Consider the following 23948-nt stretch of genomic DNA (forward strand, 5'->3'; position numbering starts at 1 on the left):
TTAATGTTGAAGAGCAACAGAATGGAAAAGGAGGGTGAGTCTTGGATGTTGAAGAGGAAAGATTTTTCTGAAGCCTGTAAGCAGCAAATAGGAACCAGTTGCTGAGGCAAAGTCATGTTTGGCAGGTCTTGGACTCCAAATGGTCACATCCCAGCTGAAGAAACTAATCAATGGATTCCTTCCATGCCTTCTGTGAACACTGAGCCATTGAGCGGCTCAGCTGGAGTTCAGAGCCAGGGCTTTCATGTTGCAGGCTCTGAAGTGAACACAAATTAAGGCAGCCGCTAGGATGGAGTCGAGTTTGAAGGAGAGATTCAGCTGCCCTGGGAGGAAATTTCTGTCCACAGCCTCTCTCTTCTTTTCCCCCACCTTCCCTCCGCTTTGAGGTTTGTTGCCCCAGTGCTGCTCTTGGAAGCACTCCTCATTGTCCCGCAAATCAAAACAGGAGTTTGGGGGAGCTCAGAGCCCCCCACAGCCATGCAGCACCAAGCTGTGGCTTTGTGTCATCAGCTCTGCAGGATCAGCACTGAGCCAGCATGCCAAGAGTGTGTGCATCTCCTCTGATAAAAAACACACAAGCTGCAAGAACAATCTTTATTAGAGCCTTTGTACTGGTCCAGAAGAGAGGGAGCCTCCATACAGGTGTGCTGGACTTCAGCCAGTCTGTAATGCTCACAGAAGAGGCCAAGCCAAATGTATCAGCCCACGGGAGCAGGACTAAAGCACAGACACCTGAGAGGCAGCTGATGCCTTCTCTGCTCAGCTCTTTCATCCCAGCAGCAGCTCCTCTGCTGCATCCAGGAGCATCCCTGCTTGTGGGAGCCTTATGCATGGTGTCAGCAGCTCATCCCCATCAGCTCTCACTCACGCACGGCACCATGGCCTCTCTGCGTGCCTGCTCTTTCAGCCTGGGGATTGTGGTTTGCTGCAGGAGGCTGCACTCGGTCTGAGCACCGCAGGTTCTCAAGCACTAGAGGGGGAACAGTGGGGCCGTAGGGGCCGCAGGTGCTTTCTGATGGCTTCACCTTGGCCAGGAGGCTGCAGCCAGCTGTGGGGCTGCTCCCCCCACAGCAGCACGCATGCGCTCTCCCAGCCTCTCCCTGCTCCCCACCGTGCATCACAGCCAGCCTTTCTGCTCAGACTCCTCTCTCCTGTCTCTTCCTTCAATCATTACTATCCATCGTATAAGAGGATAAAAAACACCAAGACAGGACAGGTCCAAGTCTTTCATCCTGTCTAGAGGGGCTGCAATAGGGACCAAGTTTATTCTTGCAGCCACCCTCTCAGATACGTGTGGTTTGTTGCAAATGAGGGTGCTCAGCCCTCGTGCCCTGCCTGCAGCACCCAGCACGGCTCAGAGCTTCGAAAGCACACAGAAATCAGGAGGTTGATCGGGTGCTGGTCACAGGGAATCACCAGTGTATGTTTTCTGTAAAAGTGAGGAATTGAACTTGTAAGTGGAGGGTGAACTGGAAATACAATGTGAGGCACCCAGGCTGAGCTTTCAGGCACAGCTCGCTGCCCACCGTGCTTTGCTGCTGTTCAAGCAGCCTGAGCCTTGGTTAAACAGCTGTTGTGTGAGCGAGCATCAAACTCTGCATTTCTGGCCCCGGCACCTCACAGCTTCTTTTATTTCCACAGACGTTTCTTCTATAAATACACCTTGGGTGAATGAAATAGGCAGTGCTGAAGAAGCTAGAAACAATTCTGAGCTCTAACATTTGCATCTGCATCTGCAGCACGCTGGGGGCTTCCTGTCATACATGTGTGCCCTGCTTCATCTTGGGGTGAGCAGCCCCAAACTCACCCCTCGCCCCATTGCCGCCCCAGGGCCCAGCTTTGCTGTGTCCCTGCCAGCCTGTCACCAACTGCTGAGACTTTCTGAGATAGAGAACCACAAAAGCTGGTTGCTAATTTTTTTTTTTTTTTTTTTTTTACACTTGTACCGGTAAATTGACATCTGTGAGTCATAATCTCCTTTCTGCTCTGCCGTTTGTGGTCTGAAGTTTTTGCTACCCAAATATAATAAAACGTATTTTATGTGAAAACCGATATTCTTCTGTTAAGCTCACAACATGCTGGCACAGTACTCACCTTGCATCTTTCTATCCGTTCCCAAACCCGTTTGGCCTCCCACCTGCACAAATCCCACCTGAACTGGCCCTCTTTGCTGGCACACGAGCGTGCTGCACACCCCGGGCTGGCACTCAGCGCGTGGCGATCACCCGTGGGCTGCCAAGGCTTCGCGCTGCGCGCATCTCAGGGCATCGAGCAGGGAGAAAATAACGCCTCGAGATCTTTTTCCCCGCGTGGAAACGGGACGCGCGGTGCCGCAACGCGCAGCTCAAAGCCCCCCGAGGCAGCTCCGGCTCCGCTCCCCGCAGCGCCGGGCCCGGGGCCGCCTCCGGGGCGGGGGCATTCGGGTCCCTCCCCGCCGCTGTCACTGCCGCCCCAGCGCCCTCCCCTCGGCTCAGCCCGGCCGGGCGGCGGCGGCGGCGGGGGGGGCGAGGCGGAGCGGCAGCGAAGGAGCGCGGAAGGAGAAGGGAGAGAGCGAGGAAGGAAGGAGGAGGAAGAGGAGGAGGAAGGCGCTCGGCCGCCGCTGCCCCGGCGCAGCAGCCGCCCCCCAGTTCTCGTTCCCAGTCCCCTCGCTCCGGCCTCAGCCATGAAGGCGGCGGTGGACCTGAAGCCCACCCTGACCATCATTAAGACGGAGAAGGTGGACATCGATCTCTTCCCATCCCCCGGTGAGCCGCCCGCGTCGCGGGGAATCCCTTCTCGCTTCCTCGAGGGTGGCGGTTTGGGGGTATATGCGGTCTCTGGGGGGTCCCGTGGGAAGGGCGAGGTGCGGGGGGGCCGCCCCCGGCTCTGCCCGGCGGGGTAAACGCAAAGTTGGCTTCGGAGCGCTCTGAAGACTTCCCCTCCCTGCCCTGCAAGGCGACCGCCGCACCCCGCGCTCCTCTCGCCGCCGGCAGCGCTGCGGGGCGGCACGGGGCGGGATGCGAGCCGTGGGATCGGGGCAGCTCCCGGCCGCGAGTGGGCGAGGCGGGGCCGCAGCTCGGGCCGTGGGGCGGATCCCCCCTCCCCGTGGCCCTACGTGGTCCGAGCGCGGCCGGGATCGGGAGCGGGGCGGCCCGGCACCGCCTCTGCATCGGGAGAGCCCGCGGCTCTGCTTTCCTTAGTTTGCTTTTTTTCCCTCCCTGAAGAAATGCGGGGAGGACGGGTGCTGGAGCTATCCGGGCGGGGAGCAGCGTGTCACCGTGCTGGGCACGCTTTTCCTTTTTGCTTTTTTGTTAAATTCTCCTAGCGCTAAGTTTTGGTGCCGGCTGTGCAGAACCGGTAGCTGAGCGTTTCCCATAAGAAGGAGCGCCGGTCTCACAGCGCTGCTGGTGCAGGGGCTGCAGGGACACAGCTCTGCCTTCTGGCTACAAGGGAGGGTTAAACGCAATCCCATTGCTTCCTTTCTCCCCAAAATATTCCCGCTGTGCTGAAGGGGATGTTGCTGGATTTTGTGCACCTAAGGAAATCAAGTCAGAGCTGTGTTTCTTTGCTATTCCACAAGTTTCTTGGAATCCCAGGCGGGGGCTCTGCACTGCTAGGTGATGGGATTTGGGTGGGAACCAATTGGTACTCAGCACTCCCAATCAAGGAGGATGTCTGTGTGGGATCAGATTGTCTGCAGGAAGCCTGGTGTGTGGGGAGACCTGTGTGATCCATGGAGGACCCAGTTAGCGGTCACAGCTGTTTCAGTGCTCCTAATAAGGCTGAGCCTGGCTTTCCTGTGTGGGCTCTGAAGGGCTTCCAGTTGTGATGGGGATGCTGAGGACAATTTCCAAAGCACCTAAGCAGGTTAGTTGAGAGGCTTTGGTGGAGCTGAGGATCTGTTTGTTCCCATTTCCCGCAGCTCTGATTGAAAGAACATTTACCCAAGGCTTGTCCATACACTTCATGTCATGACTGCCGTCCTGTTGCATGCAGGGGAAGCAAATGGGATGGGAAGGAACACCTGGCTCATGGGCACAGGGCTGGGAGGGTTTGTTTGTCTTCCAATCAGACCAAATATCTGTTTAAATTTAAACATCTCCTGGTATGGGTGGCAGCGGGTACTGAGGCATCTTTGTAGTTCAGGTGTTTGAGCAGCAGATCAGTGGAGCTGCCTTTTGCCTCAAGTGAGGGTGAGCTGTTTCGAGCTGCCTTCAGTTCATTTTCTTCAATTAAAGCTCTTTTGCAGCTTATGTCAGCAAGCAATTTTTAGCGTTGACCCAAAGTTTAAACTTTGGCAGGAAGAGAGCTGAGAAACACAAACCAAAAAGGTAAAAAAGAGCTGACTCCCTGTCGGCTTCAGCTGCAGTCGCTTCTGTTTTGGTGGCTGCGCTAACACTGAGCCAGAAAGGTCAATGTTGTCAATTAGCTGGCTTAACCTCATTTCCCCTGCAACTTTTTAGAGAGCGCTGAAGCTTTCTTGCGTGCTTGGGACTGATGATGAGAGAGGGAGTGCAGATGCTGCTGCCTTCTGTTTCAGGCATCCGGCGATGCCCCAAATAGGGGACATCACGCTTTCTCTGCTCCAGTCTATTTCAGGCTGTTGCTGAGGTCCTGCTTGCTCAGCCTTTGGTATCTTTTTGTGGAATCGGCCATCATATGTGTCCCGTTGCCCTTTGAAATGGGGATAGCCTGATTGAGACTCATCCCTTTACGTGCCAGTAAGGCAGTGAAGCAGGTTTGCTCTATGGTGTCCTTAGGGTTAATCTTAGGCAGAGAGAGCCGTTAGAGGCACAAGTTTTCTGTTGTGCAAAGTATTTCATGTGCCAGGTGCTCGGTGCCCTGTAAAACTGCAGAGATGCATTGCTGTGTGCTGCTTTCCCCTTTTTCCCCAAAACAAAAGCCTGCTCTGAGCCACACGTGCAGCAGCCTCGGTGTGCAGAAATGGGATGGGATTTGCAGTGTGTCCAAAGGGTTTAAAAATAACTCGAAAGGGATGTGAAGTTCTACAGGGTGTCCAAAGCCAAATTCCCTGCTCTTTTCAGCCAGAACTTCTGAGGGCGATGAGGTCAGGAGCCAAAGTACCCCATAGCAGTCTTCTCCTTTCGTATGCAAGTTGTGGGAGGAGGGGGTGTTCATTGCAATGTTATAAAAAAGTATCTAATAACATAGTTCTAGTTGCAAATATATATCTGATCCACCAATAGGTTAGCAGACAATTTACCAGCTTTATTATCATGGATATTTCAAAGTTCATGCACTGAGGGAAGAACCCAAACCAGGTACAAATCAGCCCTACCAGGAACTGAACTTTGCAACTGGTAAACGCTGCCCTCTGCAAATCGGTTTGCTTCCTCCAGTTCTGCAGAGCTCTGTTTGGTCTCTGTGGTTGGAGTTTAAAGCAGCCCTGCAGCTCTTGCTGGAAGCTGGCAGTGTCACTGGGACTCCCAGTGCTGAGAGATAACTGCATTTCTTGCTAAGGAAGCTGCAGACCTTCTGCCCCGGGGCTTCCCGCAGGGCAGGGTGCGATGTGCAGGCAGAGGTGCTGAGCTTTGCATCCACTCCCCTCTTTCCTCCTTCCCTCTGGGTGCGTCCCGGTGGTGGGCATCCTTCTGCCCAGCACAGAAATAGGAATGGGCTGTGAAATCCCGACAGAACCCATCCGTTTAGTCTTTTCCCATATGTACCCCAGGGCCAGCTGGGAGACAGGCACGTATTTCCACTGGCCTGTGTGTGGGTGGCATCCCGGGGGTGGTGTTTGATCTGGCAGGAGCCCTTCCCTCTGTTTAGTGTTTGGGATCAGCGAGTTTCTCCTGCTGCGATTGCTGCAGGGAAGCAGACAGCTTCTGCACAGTGTGTTGGGATGTAGGACCTGCCTGCAGCACGCGGCTTCCCCTTCCCAGAGCCGGGGTTATCTCCTCTTGTCCTTTGCTTTCACTTTTAGTGCACACAAGTGAGGGAGCTCGTATTTGAGCAAATCTGCCGGGTGTGTTCCCTCCTTGCTGCAGGGAAAGGGCGAAGTGATTTACAAGCCTGAGCGTTTCTTTGTCACAGCTTTCCGATGAGATCCTGGAGAGCACAAGTTTCCAAACGCACATCGTTAATTCCCGCACAGTTCTTATGTATGTGTGCAGCAGCATCCCGCCCAAGGGAGTCCGTCTGGGAGCTGGTAGGAATAGAAAGGAGCACACCTGGGGATCGCTCTTCTGCAAAGATGGGTTTGATGGGTTACCTCTGCACAGCACTCACACGGGGCTGGTCCTTGCGGCGGGGTCAGCTGCTGTTCTGGGCCTCTCGGTGATCTCAGGGCAGCGGCAAATGCTGTCCGGCATCTTCCTGATTGCTTTTGCTTCTGCACCAACAGCCAAGGTGAGAGCTCCTCTTTGGCAGTGGGTTGTTCTGTGCGGGCACAAATCATCAGCCGGCAGCGAGGCTCAATAAATGAGGGCTTCGGGCTCCTGCAGTATTTTCAGTGCTGATTGCCGCTGTAAGAGGTGAGAATTTCCGTTGAAAAAGAGCAATTATCTTTCTATGCACTTACAAAATGCCCATCACTGTGGTATCCAGCTAGGATGGGGGGATGATAGTTTCGTGGCAGGGAGGGGGCTGGCTGCACCTGGCTGTCACCAGCTTGTTCAGCGACAACTTGTGTCTGCTTGAGGATCAAAGAGCTGGAAAGAGGGCAACTGTTCCTTCACGGCCTCCTTTGGGGATAAGCACCCTGAAGTCATCCCTGGATGAAGTATTTTTAACTTTGGTACAGAGAGCAGAATTTCCAAGAAAGAGGAACAGAGCCCCATTCCTTCCATGTTTTCATCACGCCGTCCACAAAGCATGTAACAACTGTGCAATTACAGCATAGTTACACGAAGTGGCCTCTAATTTGCCATGTAATTATGGTGTGCTATGCTTTGATGAGCCTTATAAAATGAAGGGATAACACAGTCTCATGCAGGAATAAGCTCCAAAGGGAGCTGACGGGCAAGTGGTCTGCTGTCCTGAATCCATGATGGATTGCTGGCAGGCAGTGCCTGTGCTCTGGTGGGATCTTGGCATGCTGGATTTTAGCAGGATGATGGCTTTGGGATTTCTATCTGGACTGATCCATCACGTGGCTTAGCTGGGGAAGCGTCAGGTCCATGTTTAGGGTTCAAAGGTGCTGCTTTCCCTGCCTGGGGCCGGAATTCTGGGTGGATGTGGAAGAGAGCTGGGAAAGAAAGTGCATGGCAACCTCTGAGCTCTGCAGGCTCAGAGCTCCCGTTTACCTCTAGCAGCCCAAACCCTGCAGTTAGACCTTGAGATGGCAGTTGGATGCTGGGGGTAAGATGGAAGTTTTGGTGAGAGCAGATCCATCTCTGGCACCTGAAGAGGATGCAGGTGTAAGAGCAGACTGTAGGGATGTAAATGTGCAGGGATGCCACGCTGAGTGACTGTTTGCAGCGTGGTGGGATCTGGGGGAAGGAGATAAACCAAACACATGTGGATTTGTCCTAGACAATTAAAGGGATTCTTTTCCTTTCAGCACCATCAGCTGGCACTTGCATGGGCACAAGCTGCCTGGAGGCAGTGAATTGCATGACTTTGAGAGACAAGTGTTACTGCTATCCTTGGAATGAATGGAAAGGGTGAAGCTGCTGGCATCTCACATTTAGCTCCAGGAAAGACCTGTGCTGGGTAGGAAGGTGCCAGGGGGCAAACTGACACAACGAAATCAGGGACAATCTGCTTTGGTTGAGCTGAGAGCAGAGACTGCCCATTCTTTGCACTGTGAAGTTGGGGATCCCAGCAGATTTTCCCCCAGCCCACTTGCTGGCTGTGAGCTCAGGGCTGCTTTGCAGCTTATCCGAATCAGCACAGCTCCTGAAGGCAGGGATGCTCTGATCCAGGAGAAAGCCTCATTGCTGCAGGAGCCAGTGGGACAGATCTGGAGCTGATATAAATGGTACAGCTGTCCCACAGCCAAAAATTGGCCCTGCATCCCTTTATTTATTTTTTAACCCACGACATAGTTATACATCTGAGCTCTTTTGTTCCTCCTCCGTGACTAAGCTGCTCGCTGCCTTGTGTTTCTTTTTTCCCCCTTCATTGTGTAGTTTATAATCTCCCAACTAGATACAGAAAGAAAATTTGTTTGCAGTGCTGGCCAAGAGGCTCTGGTTACACTGGCATCAGGCCATGCTTACATCTCCAGTCAAAATACTGCTGGTTTAACAATAAATATTTATTGATTCTCCTACAAGCTTCTACATTTTTCCCAGGTGCAGTGGAATTTGGGAGCGGGGGCACTCGAGCCTTGAAGAGGCTTTCGTTTTAGCTGAAGTGGCTGTGTTGGGTTTGCATGGAATTTGCTTCTCCTGATGACAAAACTGGAAGATGGCTGTGGAGATAGCAGCCCTTCTGTGGGCTGGGTGCCTTGCAGCTGCCTCTGTGTCCCTGGTCTGTAGCTGTGCTCTGTGTAGACCCCAGCTTCCAGGATTTGTGTCTGTGGCTGATTCAGGCTCTGGTGGTAATTATGGGAAAATGTGCAAATCTGCAAGACACTTTATCTGCATGAATATCTCCTTGAATCGGGGAGTGGCTGCTGTCCAGAGGGGATACGTGGTTCAATGTTGAGTCCAGAGAGATGACAAAAGGAACTAAAAAAATAAAAGATCAGGGTGGTTTCAGTAGTTTGACTCAGGGGCTCCGCCTTCACATCTAGACTGTAGAGAACTGCTGGATCTGAGAGCATGTGCTTGTAACACAAGCAAACTGCAAACGTTTGCATGCAAAACCTGAGCTTCTGCAAGCTGTGTGTGTTCAGATGGCAGCAAAGCTCACGGCGCTCACGTTCAGAAGTGCTCAAAATTGTGCTGTTCTCTTTTTGCATGCAGTGGGTGGCTCAGAGTAACTTTGGGCTTATTTAGCTCTGCGTGAGGAGCAAACCCAGCACTCCTCCTGTCTGAACTGTGAGATGAAACTGCACGTTTGTGTATTGCTTTCTTTCCCTCTCCTCAACTGGCAGCAGTCTGAGCCTTGGTTTGGTCCTCGGTGACCTGAGCGGCGTCAAGTCTCTGGGACGACGTCTGTCTGAGCACGACCACGCAATACGTTTTCCCCATCACCTCCCTGATCTTGCTGATCGTGCACAGTTTTTTGGCACGCCTCGAGCTGCGGTTGCTGCCTGGTGCCCTCCGTTCTGCGCCTTTGTGCACCACATGCCAGCTTTGCTGTGCATTTGCAAGAAGCCAGGATGTTGTGCTGTTCAGCCCTGCATCTGCTCCCCATGGAGCGATGCCCACCAGGAGCACAGTGACTTGCACATGCATGGAATAAAGAGCAGCTTTCTATCCCAGAGAGGAAAAGGCCTTTTTTATGTTGCTCCTTTGGGGAGATGTCAGGCTTTAGAGGATATTGGAGATCCCGTGTGCATGCAGAGCTGCATCATGGTTTGATGGAATTTGATGGCTGCAGGTGCTGGGCAGCATGGGGAAGGCTGTTCTATGCGGCCAGATGATGACTGTAGAGGCCAGGGGCTGAATGACTGCTTGAAGCTTTAGCCCCATTCCCCCCTTTTCAGCTTAATGCTGGGTAGAGGGCTTCCTTTTTGCCTGGGACGCTTGATGGAAGCATAGGGCTGACGTAGCAAGGCAGCAGCTTTCTGCAGGAAGCACTCAGCTGTGCAGCTCAGTTGAGGCAGGGCTCCAGATGTTCCACTTCTCCTGTGATGATGCCAGAAGGAGTGGTGACGTCCATCTACCTCAGGTGGATACAGACCCGACGTAATTCAACAAGTGTGTGCAGTGGGCTGAGCTGTGGGCTGTACATGGGTTCATGAGCGATTGCTCTCCTGTAGGATGTGGCTCTGCCCATATGGGTAAGCTGGGACGGCTGAGGCCGGCTCCTCACCCCAGTGAAGCATTCGGAGCTTGTTAATGAATGAAATGCATTTTCTTCCATGGAGGGGATTTTAAATTGGCTCCACATGGATTATGTATGTTGTCGCACTTTCCCGGAGGGTGATGGCATGATTAGGAATGTGGGTTTGATGAAAGAAGCCAGACACTGAGTCAAAACTGAGCGCTCCCCCCGATCTGCTCCCCGCCCCGTGCCCCCTCTCCCCCCATCTCATTGAAAATATTTGACACGATTCCAGGGCATTCTTCAGATGGCTGCTGGGGAGCACGAGAAGAGCTAACCAGTGGGATGTCGCTGTTTTTGCGCTGCACCACGCACTGGGTGCTCAGCCCTAAAATTCTGGGGATGCTGATCCCAACTTCTGACACCAACAGAGGGCAGGGAAAGGTTTAATGTAGGGGAACTGAGGCACAGACCACTGGATCCAGACACGGCGTGCTCTGGGCTTTGTTTCGTGTTGCTTTTTTTTTCCTGTTAGCATCATCTATCACAGTAATCAAAATGTGGCTTTTTGACCCACATGAAAGTTTTTTTTTATAGGTTGACTGCGTATGTTTGTGCAAAACCGCTCCATTTTGGTCAATGCTCTGGAAGCTGTAGAGCAGCAAGATTTTTTTTTTTACCTTTTAGTTTTGAGAAATTGTTTACCGAAAATGTGAACCATCATCAGAAGTAATAGCAAAAGCTGAGCGCCGTTGGCTTTTTCCACTGAAAAAACTGAAAAAAGCCACAGTGGAGCACGTGAAGCTCAAGCTTTTTTTTACACAGCATTGTGAGAAGCGGTTTCCCAACACAATCCCAAGTGCTTTCTCTTTTAAAACACTCAGGGCCTGTTGTGCAGCTTCTTGCCTCCCCTGCTTGGCTGAGGTCGCCAAGTACAGTTCCTCCTGGTTTTCAGCTGAACATGGGAAGAACTCCTCCATCCCCGTGGCATTGCTTGGGGTGCTCTCCAGGATGGGATATGGAGATATCCAGGCTCAGCCTTACTGTCTGTCCTTGCTTCTGGGCAGCTTGGTGTTGCTGTGGGGCTGGGAAAGTTTCGCTTTCCAACGTCAGCAATGGGCTTTCAGGGCTGTCACGGTAGCTGTGGCCCAGCGGGGCACTGAGTCACTGGCGCTGTTTTCCATCCCTTTAAGCGGCTCCAGATTTGGAGCTGGCTCGAGAGCTTGTGACTTGAAAGGCCCCGGCCGTGCGTGTGTTCTGCCTTCAAGCTGGATGACTCTCGCGTGTTCCTGCGTTCAAACAGCTCAACCCCGAGCAGCCGTTGCCATATGGATCCTATAGAGTGACCTGGCGGAGGGATGGGTTACGTCAACAGGGCGAGGAGGGATGGGGAAGCAGGGATGGGTGAGCCTAAGCTGCTTGGCATCTCCAGGTTGTGTCTGTTTTGGGGGCTGCTGGTCCCAGGCATTCATTGGATATCCTCAAAAAAAGAAACAAAATCAAAAAAAGGGAAATGTGGAAAAAAAAATCCAAAAGAAAAGCAAAAGGGATGGATAGGGATAATGTGCCTTTAAACAGCTGTGTGTAACCGCTCTTGCTAATGGAGTGACTAATTCCATGCATCGCAAAGCAGCAGCAGAGCCTGCTGCCAAGACGTACGCGGGGCCGGAGAGTCATTGCCGTGTGCTCGCTGTCCCCTCCCTGCCCTCCTCCCCCCCAGGCAATTAATTTACTCATCTGGAGGGCACAGCCTAGCGATCGCTTGACTCAGCAATCAGGGGCCGATGGGAGCCGTGGGAGCAAATTCCAGGCAAGAAACAATCTCATGACTTGTCTCGGAAAAGATTGCTCCAAAAAGATCCCCTTACGGTCATGGAGCTCTCCATGCCCGCGCCTTCGTCAGAGCCCTGATGAGCTTTGTGATTGCCCAACTTCGGGGAGCGGGGCCAGCCTGGGGAGTTGTTGGAAGTTTCTTGCTTGGAAAAGAGAAAGATTTGCTTGGAAAAAAAGGAAGATTTGAGACAGCGAGGCCCTGGAGCCAGTGCCTGCTCCCCAGGGCATGGGGGTGTGGGGCCACTTGCCAGGGCAGGGAGCCCAGAGCTTGGCTTTGTGTTGCTTTTTGGGTCATTCATCCCTTTTCTTCCCCCACTTCCCAGGGTTTTTAAAACCCTTCCTTTGCCTGCAGGCAATTTGGAATCTCTCATCGGTGTTTGCTGGCTGCGGGCACCAACTTTACCTTCAAATGGCACCATGGATGATTTATTTATTTATGCTTTTTGGCCTGCTTTTTCTTTTTTTCCATACTACGTGCCTCTTTCACCAGGCCTTTTCCCCAGTGAGCATCATCTGAGCCCCGTTCCCTCTGAGAGGAGTGCAGCAGTCTGTGCCCTGTGCCTTCCTGCTGTCTCTGGGGATGCTCTGAGATTAGAGCGGGTTGCTCTTTGCACACTTCAGTTCTGCAGCCTGGCCCCGTGGGTGGTAGCCTCGTCAACCCACATTGTGGCTCAGGAGCAGTGACCCAGCCCAAAGCTGCAGCATCCCAGGGCTCATTACAATCAGTGGAGGATTCCCAAAGTTCCTGGCAAGGGCTTCTGGCTCCTGAGTAGCCGAGTGACACCCCCACTCCCTTCTCCATTTGCATCTCTCCTAACAGCCTCTTGGCCTGAGCAGCCGAATTCAATCAGCCCTTTCACCATCTGCTCCCAGGCACTTCTGCCGGGGAAGGCTCGGGGCCAGCAAGGCTGTAATTCCTTAATAGCTTCCGGATGCTGTGCACGGGGTGGATGCGAGGGCTGTGAGCATCTCAGCCTCTCTCCTCCCATCCCCACAGCCTGTGCAGAGGTTTCCAAACTCAGGGTTTCCTCTGAGTTCCACCCCCAGCCCCTCAGCTTATCTTTGCCAGCCCTTTGCTGTCCCACCTGAGGCCAGTAGGTGACATTATCCTCCCCTTGGCCATCCTGGTGCAGGGATGGGGATGGCTGAAGTTGATGGGGCAGCCCAGCATGGTTTTGGCTGCCTTCCCCTGCTCACTCCCACCTTCCTTCTCTTCCCAAGGCTTGTCTGGCCCAACTGCTGCACTGGTCCCTGAAGGGAATATTCCTAGAAGTCAGAGCTGGAGGAGAAAAGCTCCCTGGGACTGCTTGGGAAAACTCTGGCTTTCCTCATTGGGGCTGCTTGTTCACCTGAAGGCTTCACAGCGCAGCCTCAGTGGTGCAGAGCTCTGAGCTCATCCTGCTTTTTGGGAGCCCTGGTATCTGAAACTGTCGAGAAGCGTGGAGGAGGTTTAATCTCGGGGCTGTTCTTGTGCTTGGGAAAATCCACTTGTTCCTTGCCTTTGTTTCCTTGTCCACTTCCAAACAATAACAGCAGAAGGAGAACTGTTCCTGGGATGTTGTGAAATGCAGTTGGTCTGGCAACAATATTTTGAACACACTCAGTCCAGCATGGTCTGCAGAGTTTTGCTTCCTAGGTTTTTCCCAGGGCTGTTTCTGACCTCCATCCCTGGAGGAGCTGAAAGAGTTCACCCCTGGGAATGTTCAAACTGAGGTGAGCAGAGGGCACATGTGATTCCTTACTGTGGGATGGGACAGACAGTGCAGAGCTCATGCTTATGGCTGATGCTTGTGCAGATGCCAGCTGGGGGTGCCTGGGGACACTTGCAGTCTGTAGGGTTGCATTAATGGAGTGCTGCCTGGGGGAAAGGAGAGGCTGTTTGCTTCGAGGACTTTCAGCCCTTTCTATGTAGTTCTTTCTCCTCTCCTTTAAATGCTGCTGCTCTGAGAGATGCAGTTAGCATAGGGGGGATGCATGGGCTGTGTGATGGATGTTGCTAGCTTAGGTTCTAATTTCAGCTGTGGGGGGACTGTTGTGTGCATTTGTGAACCACATTGATGAGGAAAGATACGATGCCTTCAGAGACATCGGGGCACTTGCAAATGCAAGTCTTCATCAGAAAAACTTCCAATGCTGCAAAGATGTAAATCCATACACAGTGCAGGGGGATGAGAGGTGTGTGGATCGCTGTGCTACCTCCATCTCTTGGCAGAGCTGGCTATTTGTTCTACAGAGTTAACAGTAACTTTGTTGATTACAAAGACTGACTATCTTTGGTTTAATGTGATTTAGAGCAACCAGTGCTGAGATATACCAGCTGTGCTCCGACCTCCCAAACTTAATGTGGTTGCAAAAATCTGTGTGATTATTTATTTGATTTGAAAGAGAAATATGCTCATCTCTCCTCTCCTCCTTTTGCAACTGCAAAGCTGGGCAGCTCAGCCTGATGCGAAAGGACAGACCTGGCATCTTCATGTCCTATGATGGAGGCAGAGAAGGAGGAGGTGACACAGCGGGACGGAGAACTGGTGGTGTCTGTATTTCTTGTCTCCTCCACGTCCTCTGCATGCTGAGCAGAGCTGAAATACTCTGCTGCATAGAAAAAAAAGAGGCTGATATTAGAAATAGGGCCTTCTCTGGTGAGGCAGCGGCCGTCCCTGCGCAATCCACGGGGGATGTGATGCGCTGCGACTTGCACCGTTGCATTGAGCAATGGTTTCTTGTGGGCTTGGCTCCATGTCTGCCTGGCGCTGCCCTGGAGCTAAGGGTTGGCTGGGGAGGCTGCGGAGGTGGGGTGGGATGGGCAGCAGGCAGGAATCTGCAGCTGCAGAGCTATGTGGCAAGCTTCACCCGCAGAGTCTGTCGCCCTGGGCAGTGTGTGTGCTCAGCAGCTGACCTGCTGCTGCCTTCCTCACCGGCAACTCGGTGCTTTCTGCATCGTTGTATCACATGGAGTTGCCCTGCGCTCCAGGGATGCTGTCTGAGGCGTTTTCTGCTTGTGACTTACGGGCACTTCTTATTGCATGTACACTGACAATGTGCTCCCTGTAGCAGCTCCAGTCCTTCCTGCTTCAGCAAACGTGCTGGTTTATGGAGAAAGAGCTGGTGAGCGGAGGAAAGCAGCTTTGATGTGGAGAGGGATAGTCTGGCGGCTAAGTATCATCCTGGCTCGAGGGCACTTCAGTCTGTGTCCTGCCATGTAGTCCCCACGTGTCTGGCATGACGTGGCATCGATGCAGCCTGCGGGCAAGGGCTGATGCCAACACACAGAGTTTACCCTGAACTTGGGCTGGGCTGATAATCAAGTGGAGGTTGGGGAATTCCTTGGGACAGATTGGAGGGGAAGGAAAAGAAAGGAGGGACTTGGCTGAGCAGCTGCATGCCTCATCTCATTCTGTGGCCAGGAGAACTCCGGCTGCCTTTTAGGACTGGTCTGGCAGTGGAGTCCCAGCAGCAGGGACATCCATGTAGAGCATCTTCATGAGAAGTGTGTTGTGCCATGGTGAGGGACAGCACTAATGGCGTTTGAGCACAGAGTCATTCCATGTGACTGCAGATATGCATGGAAACCATCTCCAGCTGTGAGGTCATGCATAACTGCTTACAGAATGTTGGCACAGCGTGTTCTTCAGGTGTGCTTGAGCAGGCTTGGTGGGTTGGGATCTGTTTGTGGGGTGATGAAAGACCTAAGCATGACCAAAAGTCTCTTTGGCCTGTATCCCTGCAGCAGGGGGACAGCCCTGCCAAAATATCTCAGCCTTCCCTTTTCACACTTCCTATCCTGACAGCATCTTCCTCACACAATGTACTGCTGATTAACCTCAACCCTGACTTGCAAAATCGCTGCTGGCTGTTTTCTGGGAGATTGTCATGTGAAGTGCAGCAGTGCTGTGCCTCCTGCAGCAAGCAGAGTGAGCGGCTGGAAGCAACAGAGCTGGGTCTGTCCGTAATGTGTCCATCCACATTTCTGGGCAGATGAAGGATAGTGAGATTAATATCTAAAGGAGAGACTGCTTGGATAGGGAGATATGCAATCTGGGCTGCTAGGCTGGGGTTATGTAGCATCTTGATCCAACCTGTGTGTGCTCTTGCAGTCCTGAGTAACCACGTCACAGCACGTGGTGCCTGAGCATCCTGCTCCAGGGATGAACCCTCTGTCATGTCACTGCAGCAGAGGCGTCCCAGGTGGCATTGCCATGGGGATGAGACCAGCACAAGTTGTTCAGCAGCTTCCTGCAGGGAAGTGTTGGCTGTGTGAGGTGGGGGCTACTATCTGTTCCCTGGAGCTCCCAGCCTTAGTTTGCCATGGGAAGGGCAGCTGTGTGAACCTGAGGGGTCATTAAACCTTACAGGGTTTCCAGCCTAACCAGCAGAGAGTAAGGAATTTCAAGAGGCTTCTGGGCCCAGGCGTGAGCCATTCGAATACCTCAGGCAGCCATCCAAGAAGCAAATGAATATCTGGCTGTTTGTTCAGTTAGTATCACTGGGTTTGGGGAGGGTGTTTCCCCCCCCCCTCTCATTGCTGTTGAGCAATTAGAGCTTTGCTGCTGGGACTTGGGGTGTGAGAAGCTGGGTTTTTACTGCTTGTTTGCGGAGGAGCATCTCCCTGAGCTGAAGCACTGGTGCGAGGCGGCTGCCACAGGCGTGACCTGGCCTCACTATTTACACTTGACCTCCTTTCAGCCAGGGCTGGGTGTCCATTACAGGCTTTGCTGGGCCCCCCCCATTCTCCCATTAGTGTGTGTGTGTGCCTGTGCATGGGGATTAGAGCTATTTAGCAAAGTGGTTAGTGGGAATTAGAGTGAATTATCACAGGGGAAGCATTTCCTATAGGAGAGAGCAGTTTCATTGGAGGTAGGGAGCATCCAGCCCTGCAAAGGAGATTTTGGAGGCAAACCATCTTCAGTGGCTCATGTGATGTTTGTATGCGGAAGCAGGGTGAGAAGGGCTTGACGACCCAAAAAAGAGACTTGGATTCCCAGCCAGGAGCCTGGGGACACGTGGATGTTGTGCAATGCTGGTTTTGTTGGCTGCAGCCTCATTTAGTGCAACACTGGCACAGGTTGCCCGGAGAGGTTATGGGTGCCCCATCCCTCCAGACACCCAGGGTCACCCAGGTAGGAGCTCTGAGCACTGGCTGGAGCTATGGGTGTCCCTGTTCATAGCAGGGGACTGGGACCAGATGGCCTTTAGGGGTCTCTTCCAACTCAAACCATTCTGTGATTCTACCCCAACCTCCTGCTGTGGCCACCTCCGAAGCACCGAGCCGAGAGCTCACCACACACATACGTGGGCTTTGCAGAGGTTGCACTAAACCCAGACCCTGTGCTTGGGTCTGCACCTTCGGGAAGGGCTCACACAAGGTTTCAGCACTGAGGCTCACAGATGTGAAGTGAGAGGAGCCGTTGCAAAGCTGATTCATGGGTGCTTGTTTGCAGGGGGCTCGCTGGGTTAGCAGAGTCGCTGCATCTAAACCACTGAGATCTCGGTGGAAAAACCTTTCTGCTGCCTTCACTGGCTGCTTTGCATAGTTTTGATGAGTGTCGTTAAACCATGGCCACATCGAAGCCCAGAGGTGGCTGTAGGTCCTCAGTGCTCCCTCTGCTCCATCCGTGCTCCCTCCAGCAGCTGAGATAAGGAGGATGCAGTGAAGCCCTCCACCAGGGGAAGCCTGACTTCGATTTCCAGAGCCATGGGTCCTGTCCTAGCTGCTGAGCTGGGGAAACTTTCTCATCATCTCAACAAGCATTGACTCAAGCCCTGTGGTTTTGCTGACCTTCAATCCAGGGCTTTGTCTCGTGCTTCTCCCCCTTCTCTCCCCCACAAACGCCAGGGAGAAGCGAGCCCCTGTGAGTGCAGGGGATGCCGCTTTCCCAGGGTCCACATCCAACACCCACGGCATGAAACCGTGACTGAGGGAATGGAAAGAAGCTCGGGCAGCAGGCGAGGTCAGCGTGGTGGTGCTGCTGTTTGGGTGGCGGTGAAGCATCCTCTCACCTGTCGGTGCTGCTGCCTGGTCCGTGGCCAAGAGATACAAGCCAAAACCAACACTGACACTGGATTGCTTTATTTTCCATTTGCCTCTCTTTCCTTGCTGCAAAGCTGGTCCCAGTCAAAGTAAGCCTTGATGAAACATCACAGTGCTACAGCATGTGAGGACATGACCTATGGGGATGTGACCCTGTGGACTAGAGGGACCATTGTCCCAGGTTTGGCCTGGGGTGGTGCCTGGCATATTCTTACTTTTTTGTGTGTTGTGAGCAGAGCAGAGCAGTGCCCACAGGTTGGAACTGCAGTGCTGGGAGGCTTTGCTGTGAGCACAGGGTGCTGCAGGGCTGTGGGCACAGCTGCCCTGAGCACGCACCCCAGAGCAGCTCACACCCCTTACATGATGGCTAACAATTTATCCTAAAGCCCAGGGCTGAACAGCAAGAGCATCCTGACAGCCGGTCCCACCCTCCTCTTAACCTTTCCCATTCCCTGCTCCCTGTGATGCTCCAAGTACAAACTCGGCAGAAACCCTTTTATCTGCGTGCTGAGAGGACAAGTTTCCAGGCCCTTTATTTAGTGGGAGAACTCGCCCCCATGACACGCTGCATCTCCATAAGAAAGCTGCTGAATGCCGGAAGAAAGCTGGCTTTGTTGTTCTTTTTGCAGCGCTAAGCAGTGCGGGCTTTTGGTTTCCTCTCTTGTTTTTCTCTTCAAACCCCGCTTTCATCTCAGAGTATTTATTTTTCACTACTTGAAGGAAAAAAAAAAAAAAAAAGCTTATTTTTCTTTTTTTAAAATGTATTTATTTAAAATTAAAATAGCAAATGTCAGTCCCTTTCGTGCCATGCCTGGGAGAGAGAAACATGATGAGGTGCTGCGGGAGGGGTACAAATCTCAGTGCTCTCTGTCCCCAGCATCTCCTCCTACTTGTCCTTCCTCCTCGATTTTTCCCTCTATTCTCCTTTTCTCCCCTGAGTTTCTCTGCCCTTTTGGTTTGAGGAGCCCTAATTGGAACAGGCCGGCTCTGCTCCTGCTTCCTGCGTGGGAGTGAGAGGCTGCGCTTGTGAAAACAGTTCAAAAGTGCAGACAAATTTTTGCCTAATCCTGCCTAAATAAGTGGGGCTCAGTTGGGGTTATTTGCCCAGGAGATCCTGCCCCGATGCTGTGCGGGGCACCTGGGAAAGGCAAATCTGCCCTAGGGGAAAGGGACCTGAAATGGGAGATGTGGGAGATGGTGCCTCTGCTGTGCACCATCGGGGAGCGTGGGAAGGGTCTCAGCTCCCGGCCCCCCTCTCTCCAGCCTCCTCTCTTCCTGAGAAAGGCTTTTCAGCTGAACCCTGCTGGCTGGGAGACTTTGGGAATTGTCTTTTGGCCTCCCCATTGCTAGCCCTGCCCTGCTTTGCTCCTGGGGAAGGCTGGGGTGGAAGAGTCTGTGTGCCGTGTGATGGGGTGGTGATGGGCTCCCTCTGGGGTGGAGCAGCTTGGTGGCACAGGGGAAAGTAGGAGAGCAAATGAGTCCTTGGCCCTCTTGCCAAATCTCTGAGAAACTCCTCTTGCTCCATCACGGGCAAATAGGGTTGTGGAGGCAGCACTGGGATGTTCCTGGGGTGGTAGAAGCTGGCACTGAGAGTATGGTCCCATGGGACACAGCCTCCTCTCTGACCTGGCTGAATTGTCCTCCAGCAGAGCCATGCACGGGTGCTCATAGGAGCATCTCAGCCAGCTATGGCTCAAGGACTGAGCTCTTCTGAGATATTTGGGCATAAATTTGGGCAGATGTTGGATGCGTGGTCCGGGAGTGATTATTTTCTTGACCTGACTCCATGCCAACTTGCACCTTTTCCAAAACATATCTCATGGCTCCTTCAAGCAGTCAGTGTGTCCTACATCCTTGTGATGTTGGCACACCACTGAATTAATCCCTGTCCCAGGAGGGCTTTTACCTTTGAGAATGGTGTTCTGGGTCCCTGACCTGGTGTGCATCCAGCAGAGCAGGGGCAGGAGGGGCTGTGGGGTCAGCTGGCCCTGCTCTGACCCGCTGGGCATCCATCTATATGCAGGCTACTGTGTAAAACAGTGGGGACCAAACAAGGACACACTGAGGCTTTTGATGGGAAACAAAGTGAGTGGCTGAGGGGAGTTTAAAGGGGGCATTGACTCCAAGTGGAAATTAGGGAGAAAAATGACTTTGCTCCTGTCCTCCAGCTTTTTTTCTTGAGTGCCATTTATTTTGCTTATGCAATCAGATGCTAATGTTTTGACGTGCAGCAGAGTCACTTACATTTTAAGGTCAAAATCCCTAAAGTTTGTAAATCGTAGTGCTTTAAAAAGATCAGATGCATAGAAATAGTTTATACATGTGGAGCCTGTGGAGAGCAGAATGCGAATTTGTCTGGGAGATGAACTCGGTGATGTTGGCCTCTCAGCACGTTTCTCACAGTCTCTGTGTCTGTTTGTCCAGCACCTACTTACTGCAGTGCCATCGTGGAGTGATTAAGGTTGGTAAGGAGCTCTGAGGTCCTCAGTCCAACCCCAGCCTACTTCACCGTGCTCACTGTCACATCCCATTGCTCTGGGACACCAGGGATGGTGACTCCCACTCCCTGTGCAGCCATGCAGTGCAGCACCGCTCTTTCAGAGAGGAAATGGTTCCTAATATCCAACCTGAACCTCCCCTGGCACAACTTGAGGGCACTGTCTCCCATCACTAGGTACCTGGGATGGGGGCTTTGGCGTGGATCCTCTTTAGCTTAAAAGCCACATAGGGATGTGATGCTGGCTGTTGGCTATGGCAGGATCATTGCCATCATTATGTCCATCTGGTCTCCAAGGATGTAAAGGAGGAAAAACAAAGTCTGGTTTTGGGAAGCCTTCAGGATCTCAAGTTGAGCCCCCAGATCTCTCTTTGCTTTGCAAAGCTGCAGCCACTTGCATCAACATCCCTCTGCCTTCCTACCGTGTAAGGAAAATTGCTTATCTCTGCTCTACAGATGCTGGAGATGATGTGACATAATTTTCCAGAGCGCCTGCAACTCCTGTTAGTATTTAAAAACCAAACCATCGTACCCTGCCTGGTCTCCCAGGAGGAAAATCAAATGCTGCTCCCTGTCAGTACAGCGGCAGCAGCAGGAGATGTGGCATCTTGGCAGGACTCTGCACGTGCAAGCCGTGTCAGTGAAGCTTTAATGGGTGTTGTAAAACCCATCCAGCAACCCCAGCCTGCAGTGCAAGTCCACGCTTGGTTTTTAGGTTTGAATAAGAAATTGCCCAACAAAGCTGGGGTACAGCAGCTGAGTTTGGTGCTGGGTTTGGTGCATTCCGAGCCCTCCTGTGTGCACGCATGCATGCTTTTGCATGTGCTTTTGTGGGTAGCAGGAGGTACACAAAGGGGACGTTTTATTTGTGTAAGATTTGATTAAAATCTTGGAGAGGGGTTTCAGATGACAGTGAAAGTTGAAACCAGGGGAGTGAAGCCTGGCCTGCTTTTGTTACCAAAGTGCTGCCCTGCTCTGACCTCTGCCCACCCCGAGCTGCAGGCGGGTGTGTGCTGCGGGCACAGGGACAAAACCATGGCTGTGTCCTCCTGAAGCATCCTGCAGAGCACTGCCACATCAGAGGGCAGGTAAAGCCCACTGTGCTCCCAGGAATTAACAGAGTGACATTTCAGCACATCTAGCATCTCTCAAAGCCGGAACTGAAATACAAATTGTCCCCCCCGTTCTCCCTCAGGTCACACAGCCAGGACTCGTCCACAAACACGTACGCACAGCTTCACCAACCCATTTAATGCTGCACACGCGAGCTCTTCTATAGAGGCGGGATGCTGTTGACTAAAATTAGGTTTCTGCAGACGTTTGCAGGTGTGGGGCTTCAGGGCTGTTCTATGTTTTGTAGAAGTTTTAAGCAGTTGCTATGGTTTAACAAGAGAAAAATGTTTCGATTCTAAATTTTCCCAATGCACCTTGTTTTAAAGGAGAAACCTTGAGATGTGTGCTTTGGTTTGGCTTTGGTGCTCACCTTATGGAACCGAAACCCTTTCCAGTGCTTCTAAAAAACTGCTTCACTGGCTCTGTGCAAACCCAAATGCATGGACCCATCAGTGACAGATGCTCCTTTGCATGGCAGCAGGAAAAATTTAGCACTAGCAGAAGCCCTGCTTGTGGCTTGCCTAAGGAGGTCATCTGTGTGCAGGTTTTTTGCGAGTGATTCAGTGCAAAATGGGGTTGGAAACGTTTTCTGAGCTTGCCTCTGACTCAGCTTCCCATGGCCGAGGAGCAGTGCGCTGCTGTTGAAGCGGCCGTGAGGGAGCAGATCCATGGGTGGTCCCCATAACCACAGAGCACAGCCAGCAGAGCATTAATGTGTAACATGAGGATGAAGGGAAAAGGGCACCAAACCACTTTCTCCCAACATTATCTCAAAGCCAGCAGATGGAGAACAGAGATACGCGGGGTGCCTGCTCGTTTTTCTGTGCCCTCCTCAGCCAAATCCAGTAAATAATGAAGTGTAATTTGCCAAACAGCCTTTGAATGTTATTATTTGCTTTTGTGGGTCCTGACAGTTGCAGCGTGGCAGGCAGGCCTTGATTTCTACAGCAGGGCTGGGGGAGGAATGGGGCACTGGGGCTGAGAGCAGGGCTACCTGGACAAAGGGAATCAGGGTGTGGAGCAGTGAGGGCTGGGAGCTGGGCACATGGAAGGCTTTGCACGTCTGCTCGGGGGTGAGAGGTGGAAGGTGCAAAGATGAAGACGAGAGCAGCTCTGGTCGGCTGGGCTGCACTCGGGATGCTCTCGGTGATCCTTGGGAGAGAAGCACTTTGAGGCTGTGTGCAGTATTAAATCAGAGCTTAATGCAGAATGATAGTGAGCCAAGGTGCCTTTGCACAGCGCAGAGAGCACTGGGGCTTTTGACGTTCGCATCCAGCTGTGATGAAAACACCAAAAGTTTGCGCTCATTGTCATTTTTCCACTGAGAACAGCTTTCATTGAAAAATTCCTGATAGGCTGCAGAGTGAGGCCGGCCTCCGGCAGAGGATTTACAACAAGACTGACAAAGTTCAGTTGTTGGAGATGGTGAATATTTGAGGCTTTCCTTCGCCACAAATGATGGTTTTCAGGAATGCTTGAAGTATGTGAAAAAGAGCCAAAACCTTTATTCAGATTGAGGTTTTTTTTTTTCAAATGATTGCTTTTGTTTATGGAACTCTTTGGCTACAAATTACCACCTCCTTCCAAATAAATTAGCGAAAGGGAAGAAAGGAAGGCAGACCTTTGCTTCTCATCAGGACTGGCTCCAAGGCCCTTGGCCTGGCCCCATGCATCCCATGGGGCGGCTGTGCATTGTTCGGTGACTCACAGAGCGCCTGGGCTTCGCATGATGTAACTCTGTGCTCATGTGGGATTTTCCAGCTCTTTGTTTTCCCTTCCATCCTTGAATGGCTTTTCTGCTGGTTCTCCATCCTGCCTCATCCTGCTGTGGCCCTACTTTTTCTGGGATTGCTAGGAGTTCTTCAAAATGACTTTTCCTTTTGCTTTGGGCCAGGATGCCCGGCACTGAGGCAGGCATTCAGAGATGCTTTCCTTCATGCTTTCTTGTTCAGTCTTGTATAGGACTCATGACCTATCTCACAGGCTTCGGAAGCCAAGGGTGATGGTGATGCTGGGTGAGCTGCTGTCTGTGGTGGTTTTTGATATCAGCATCAAATTTCCAGCAGCGCATTCACGGCTGGTTCACAGGGAGACCACATGCACCATGTAGCCAAGCTTGTCAGACATGGCTTGTATGCTGGTTTGCTTGTGGACCTGCAGGGTTTAGGTTTAGGGCTAGAGGGTCTGAGTGAGAAAAATTTCAAAAGAAGCAAAGGAACAGTTTGCTTGTTTTCTGACAGTTCAATAGACTGTGCAAAGCGTTCTGTTGTCTTTCCCAGTCCTTATGATTGTTTTTCTCCTCTGGTGCTTTCAGATATGGAATGTGCAGATGTGCCTTTGTTAACCCCCAGCAGCAAGGAAATGATGTCTCAGGCACTGAAAGCCACCTTCAGTGGCTTCGCAAAGGAGCAGCAGCGGCTGGGAATCCCCAAAGGTAAGAGATGGCAGTGCGGCTGCGGTGGGCACAGAGGACAAACCCCCCACCATGATGCCACAGCAACACGTGGTGCCCGACCTGTGGTACTGCCTTGTTTCTTGGCAGTTTAAGCTGGAAGAATCCAGTCATGCAGGCAGAACCTTTCAGTACCACTTGCAGACTGCACCCATCCGACAGATTGCGCCTGTCTGTCCTGCTCACGAAGTGAGATAACCTCTACT

At 52.3% G+C, this 23948-nt stretch overlaps 1 protein-coding gene across 4 annotated transcripts in view; it reads left to right on the forward strand.

Moving 5' to 3' along the window:
• ETS1 (ETS proto-oncogene 1, transcription factor) overlaps positions 1-23948 on the forward strand; it is a 69584-nt gene that overhangs the window by 23258 nt on the left and 22378 nt on the right. For 3 of the 4 annotated variants that reach the window (XM_031599726.2, XM_031599727.2, XM_090123661.1), the window contains exon 4: positions 23605-23724. In XM_031599726.2, the coding sequence (XP_031455586.1) occupies positions 23605-23724 (120 nt within the window). Of the gene's footprint in view, positions 1-2465; positions 2745-23604; positions 23725-23948 lie in introns of those variants that run through there. The other variant, XM_031599728.2, reaches the window with a different exon arrangement.

This window comes from Phasianus colchicus, chromosome 23, assembly GCF_987193195.1.
Source record: "Phasianus colchicus chromosome 23, bPhaCol1.hap1.1, whole genome shotgun sequence".
NCBI lineage: Eukaryota > Metazoa > Chordata > Aves > Galliformes > Phasianidae > Phasianus > Phasianus colchicus.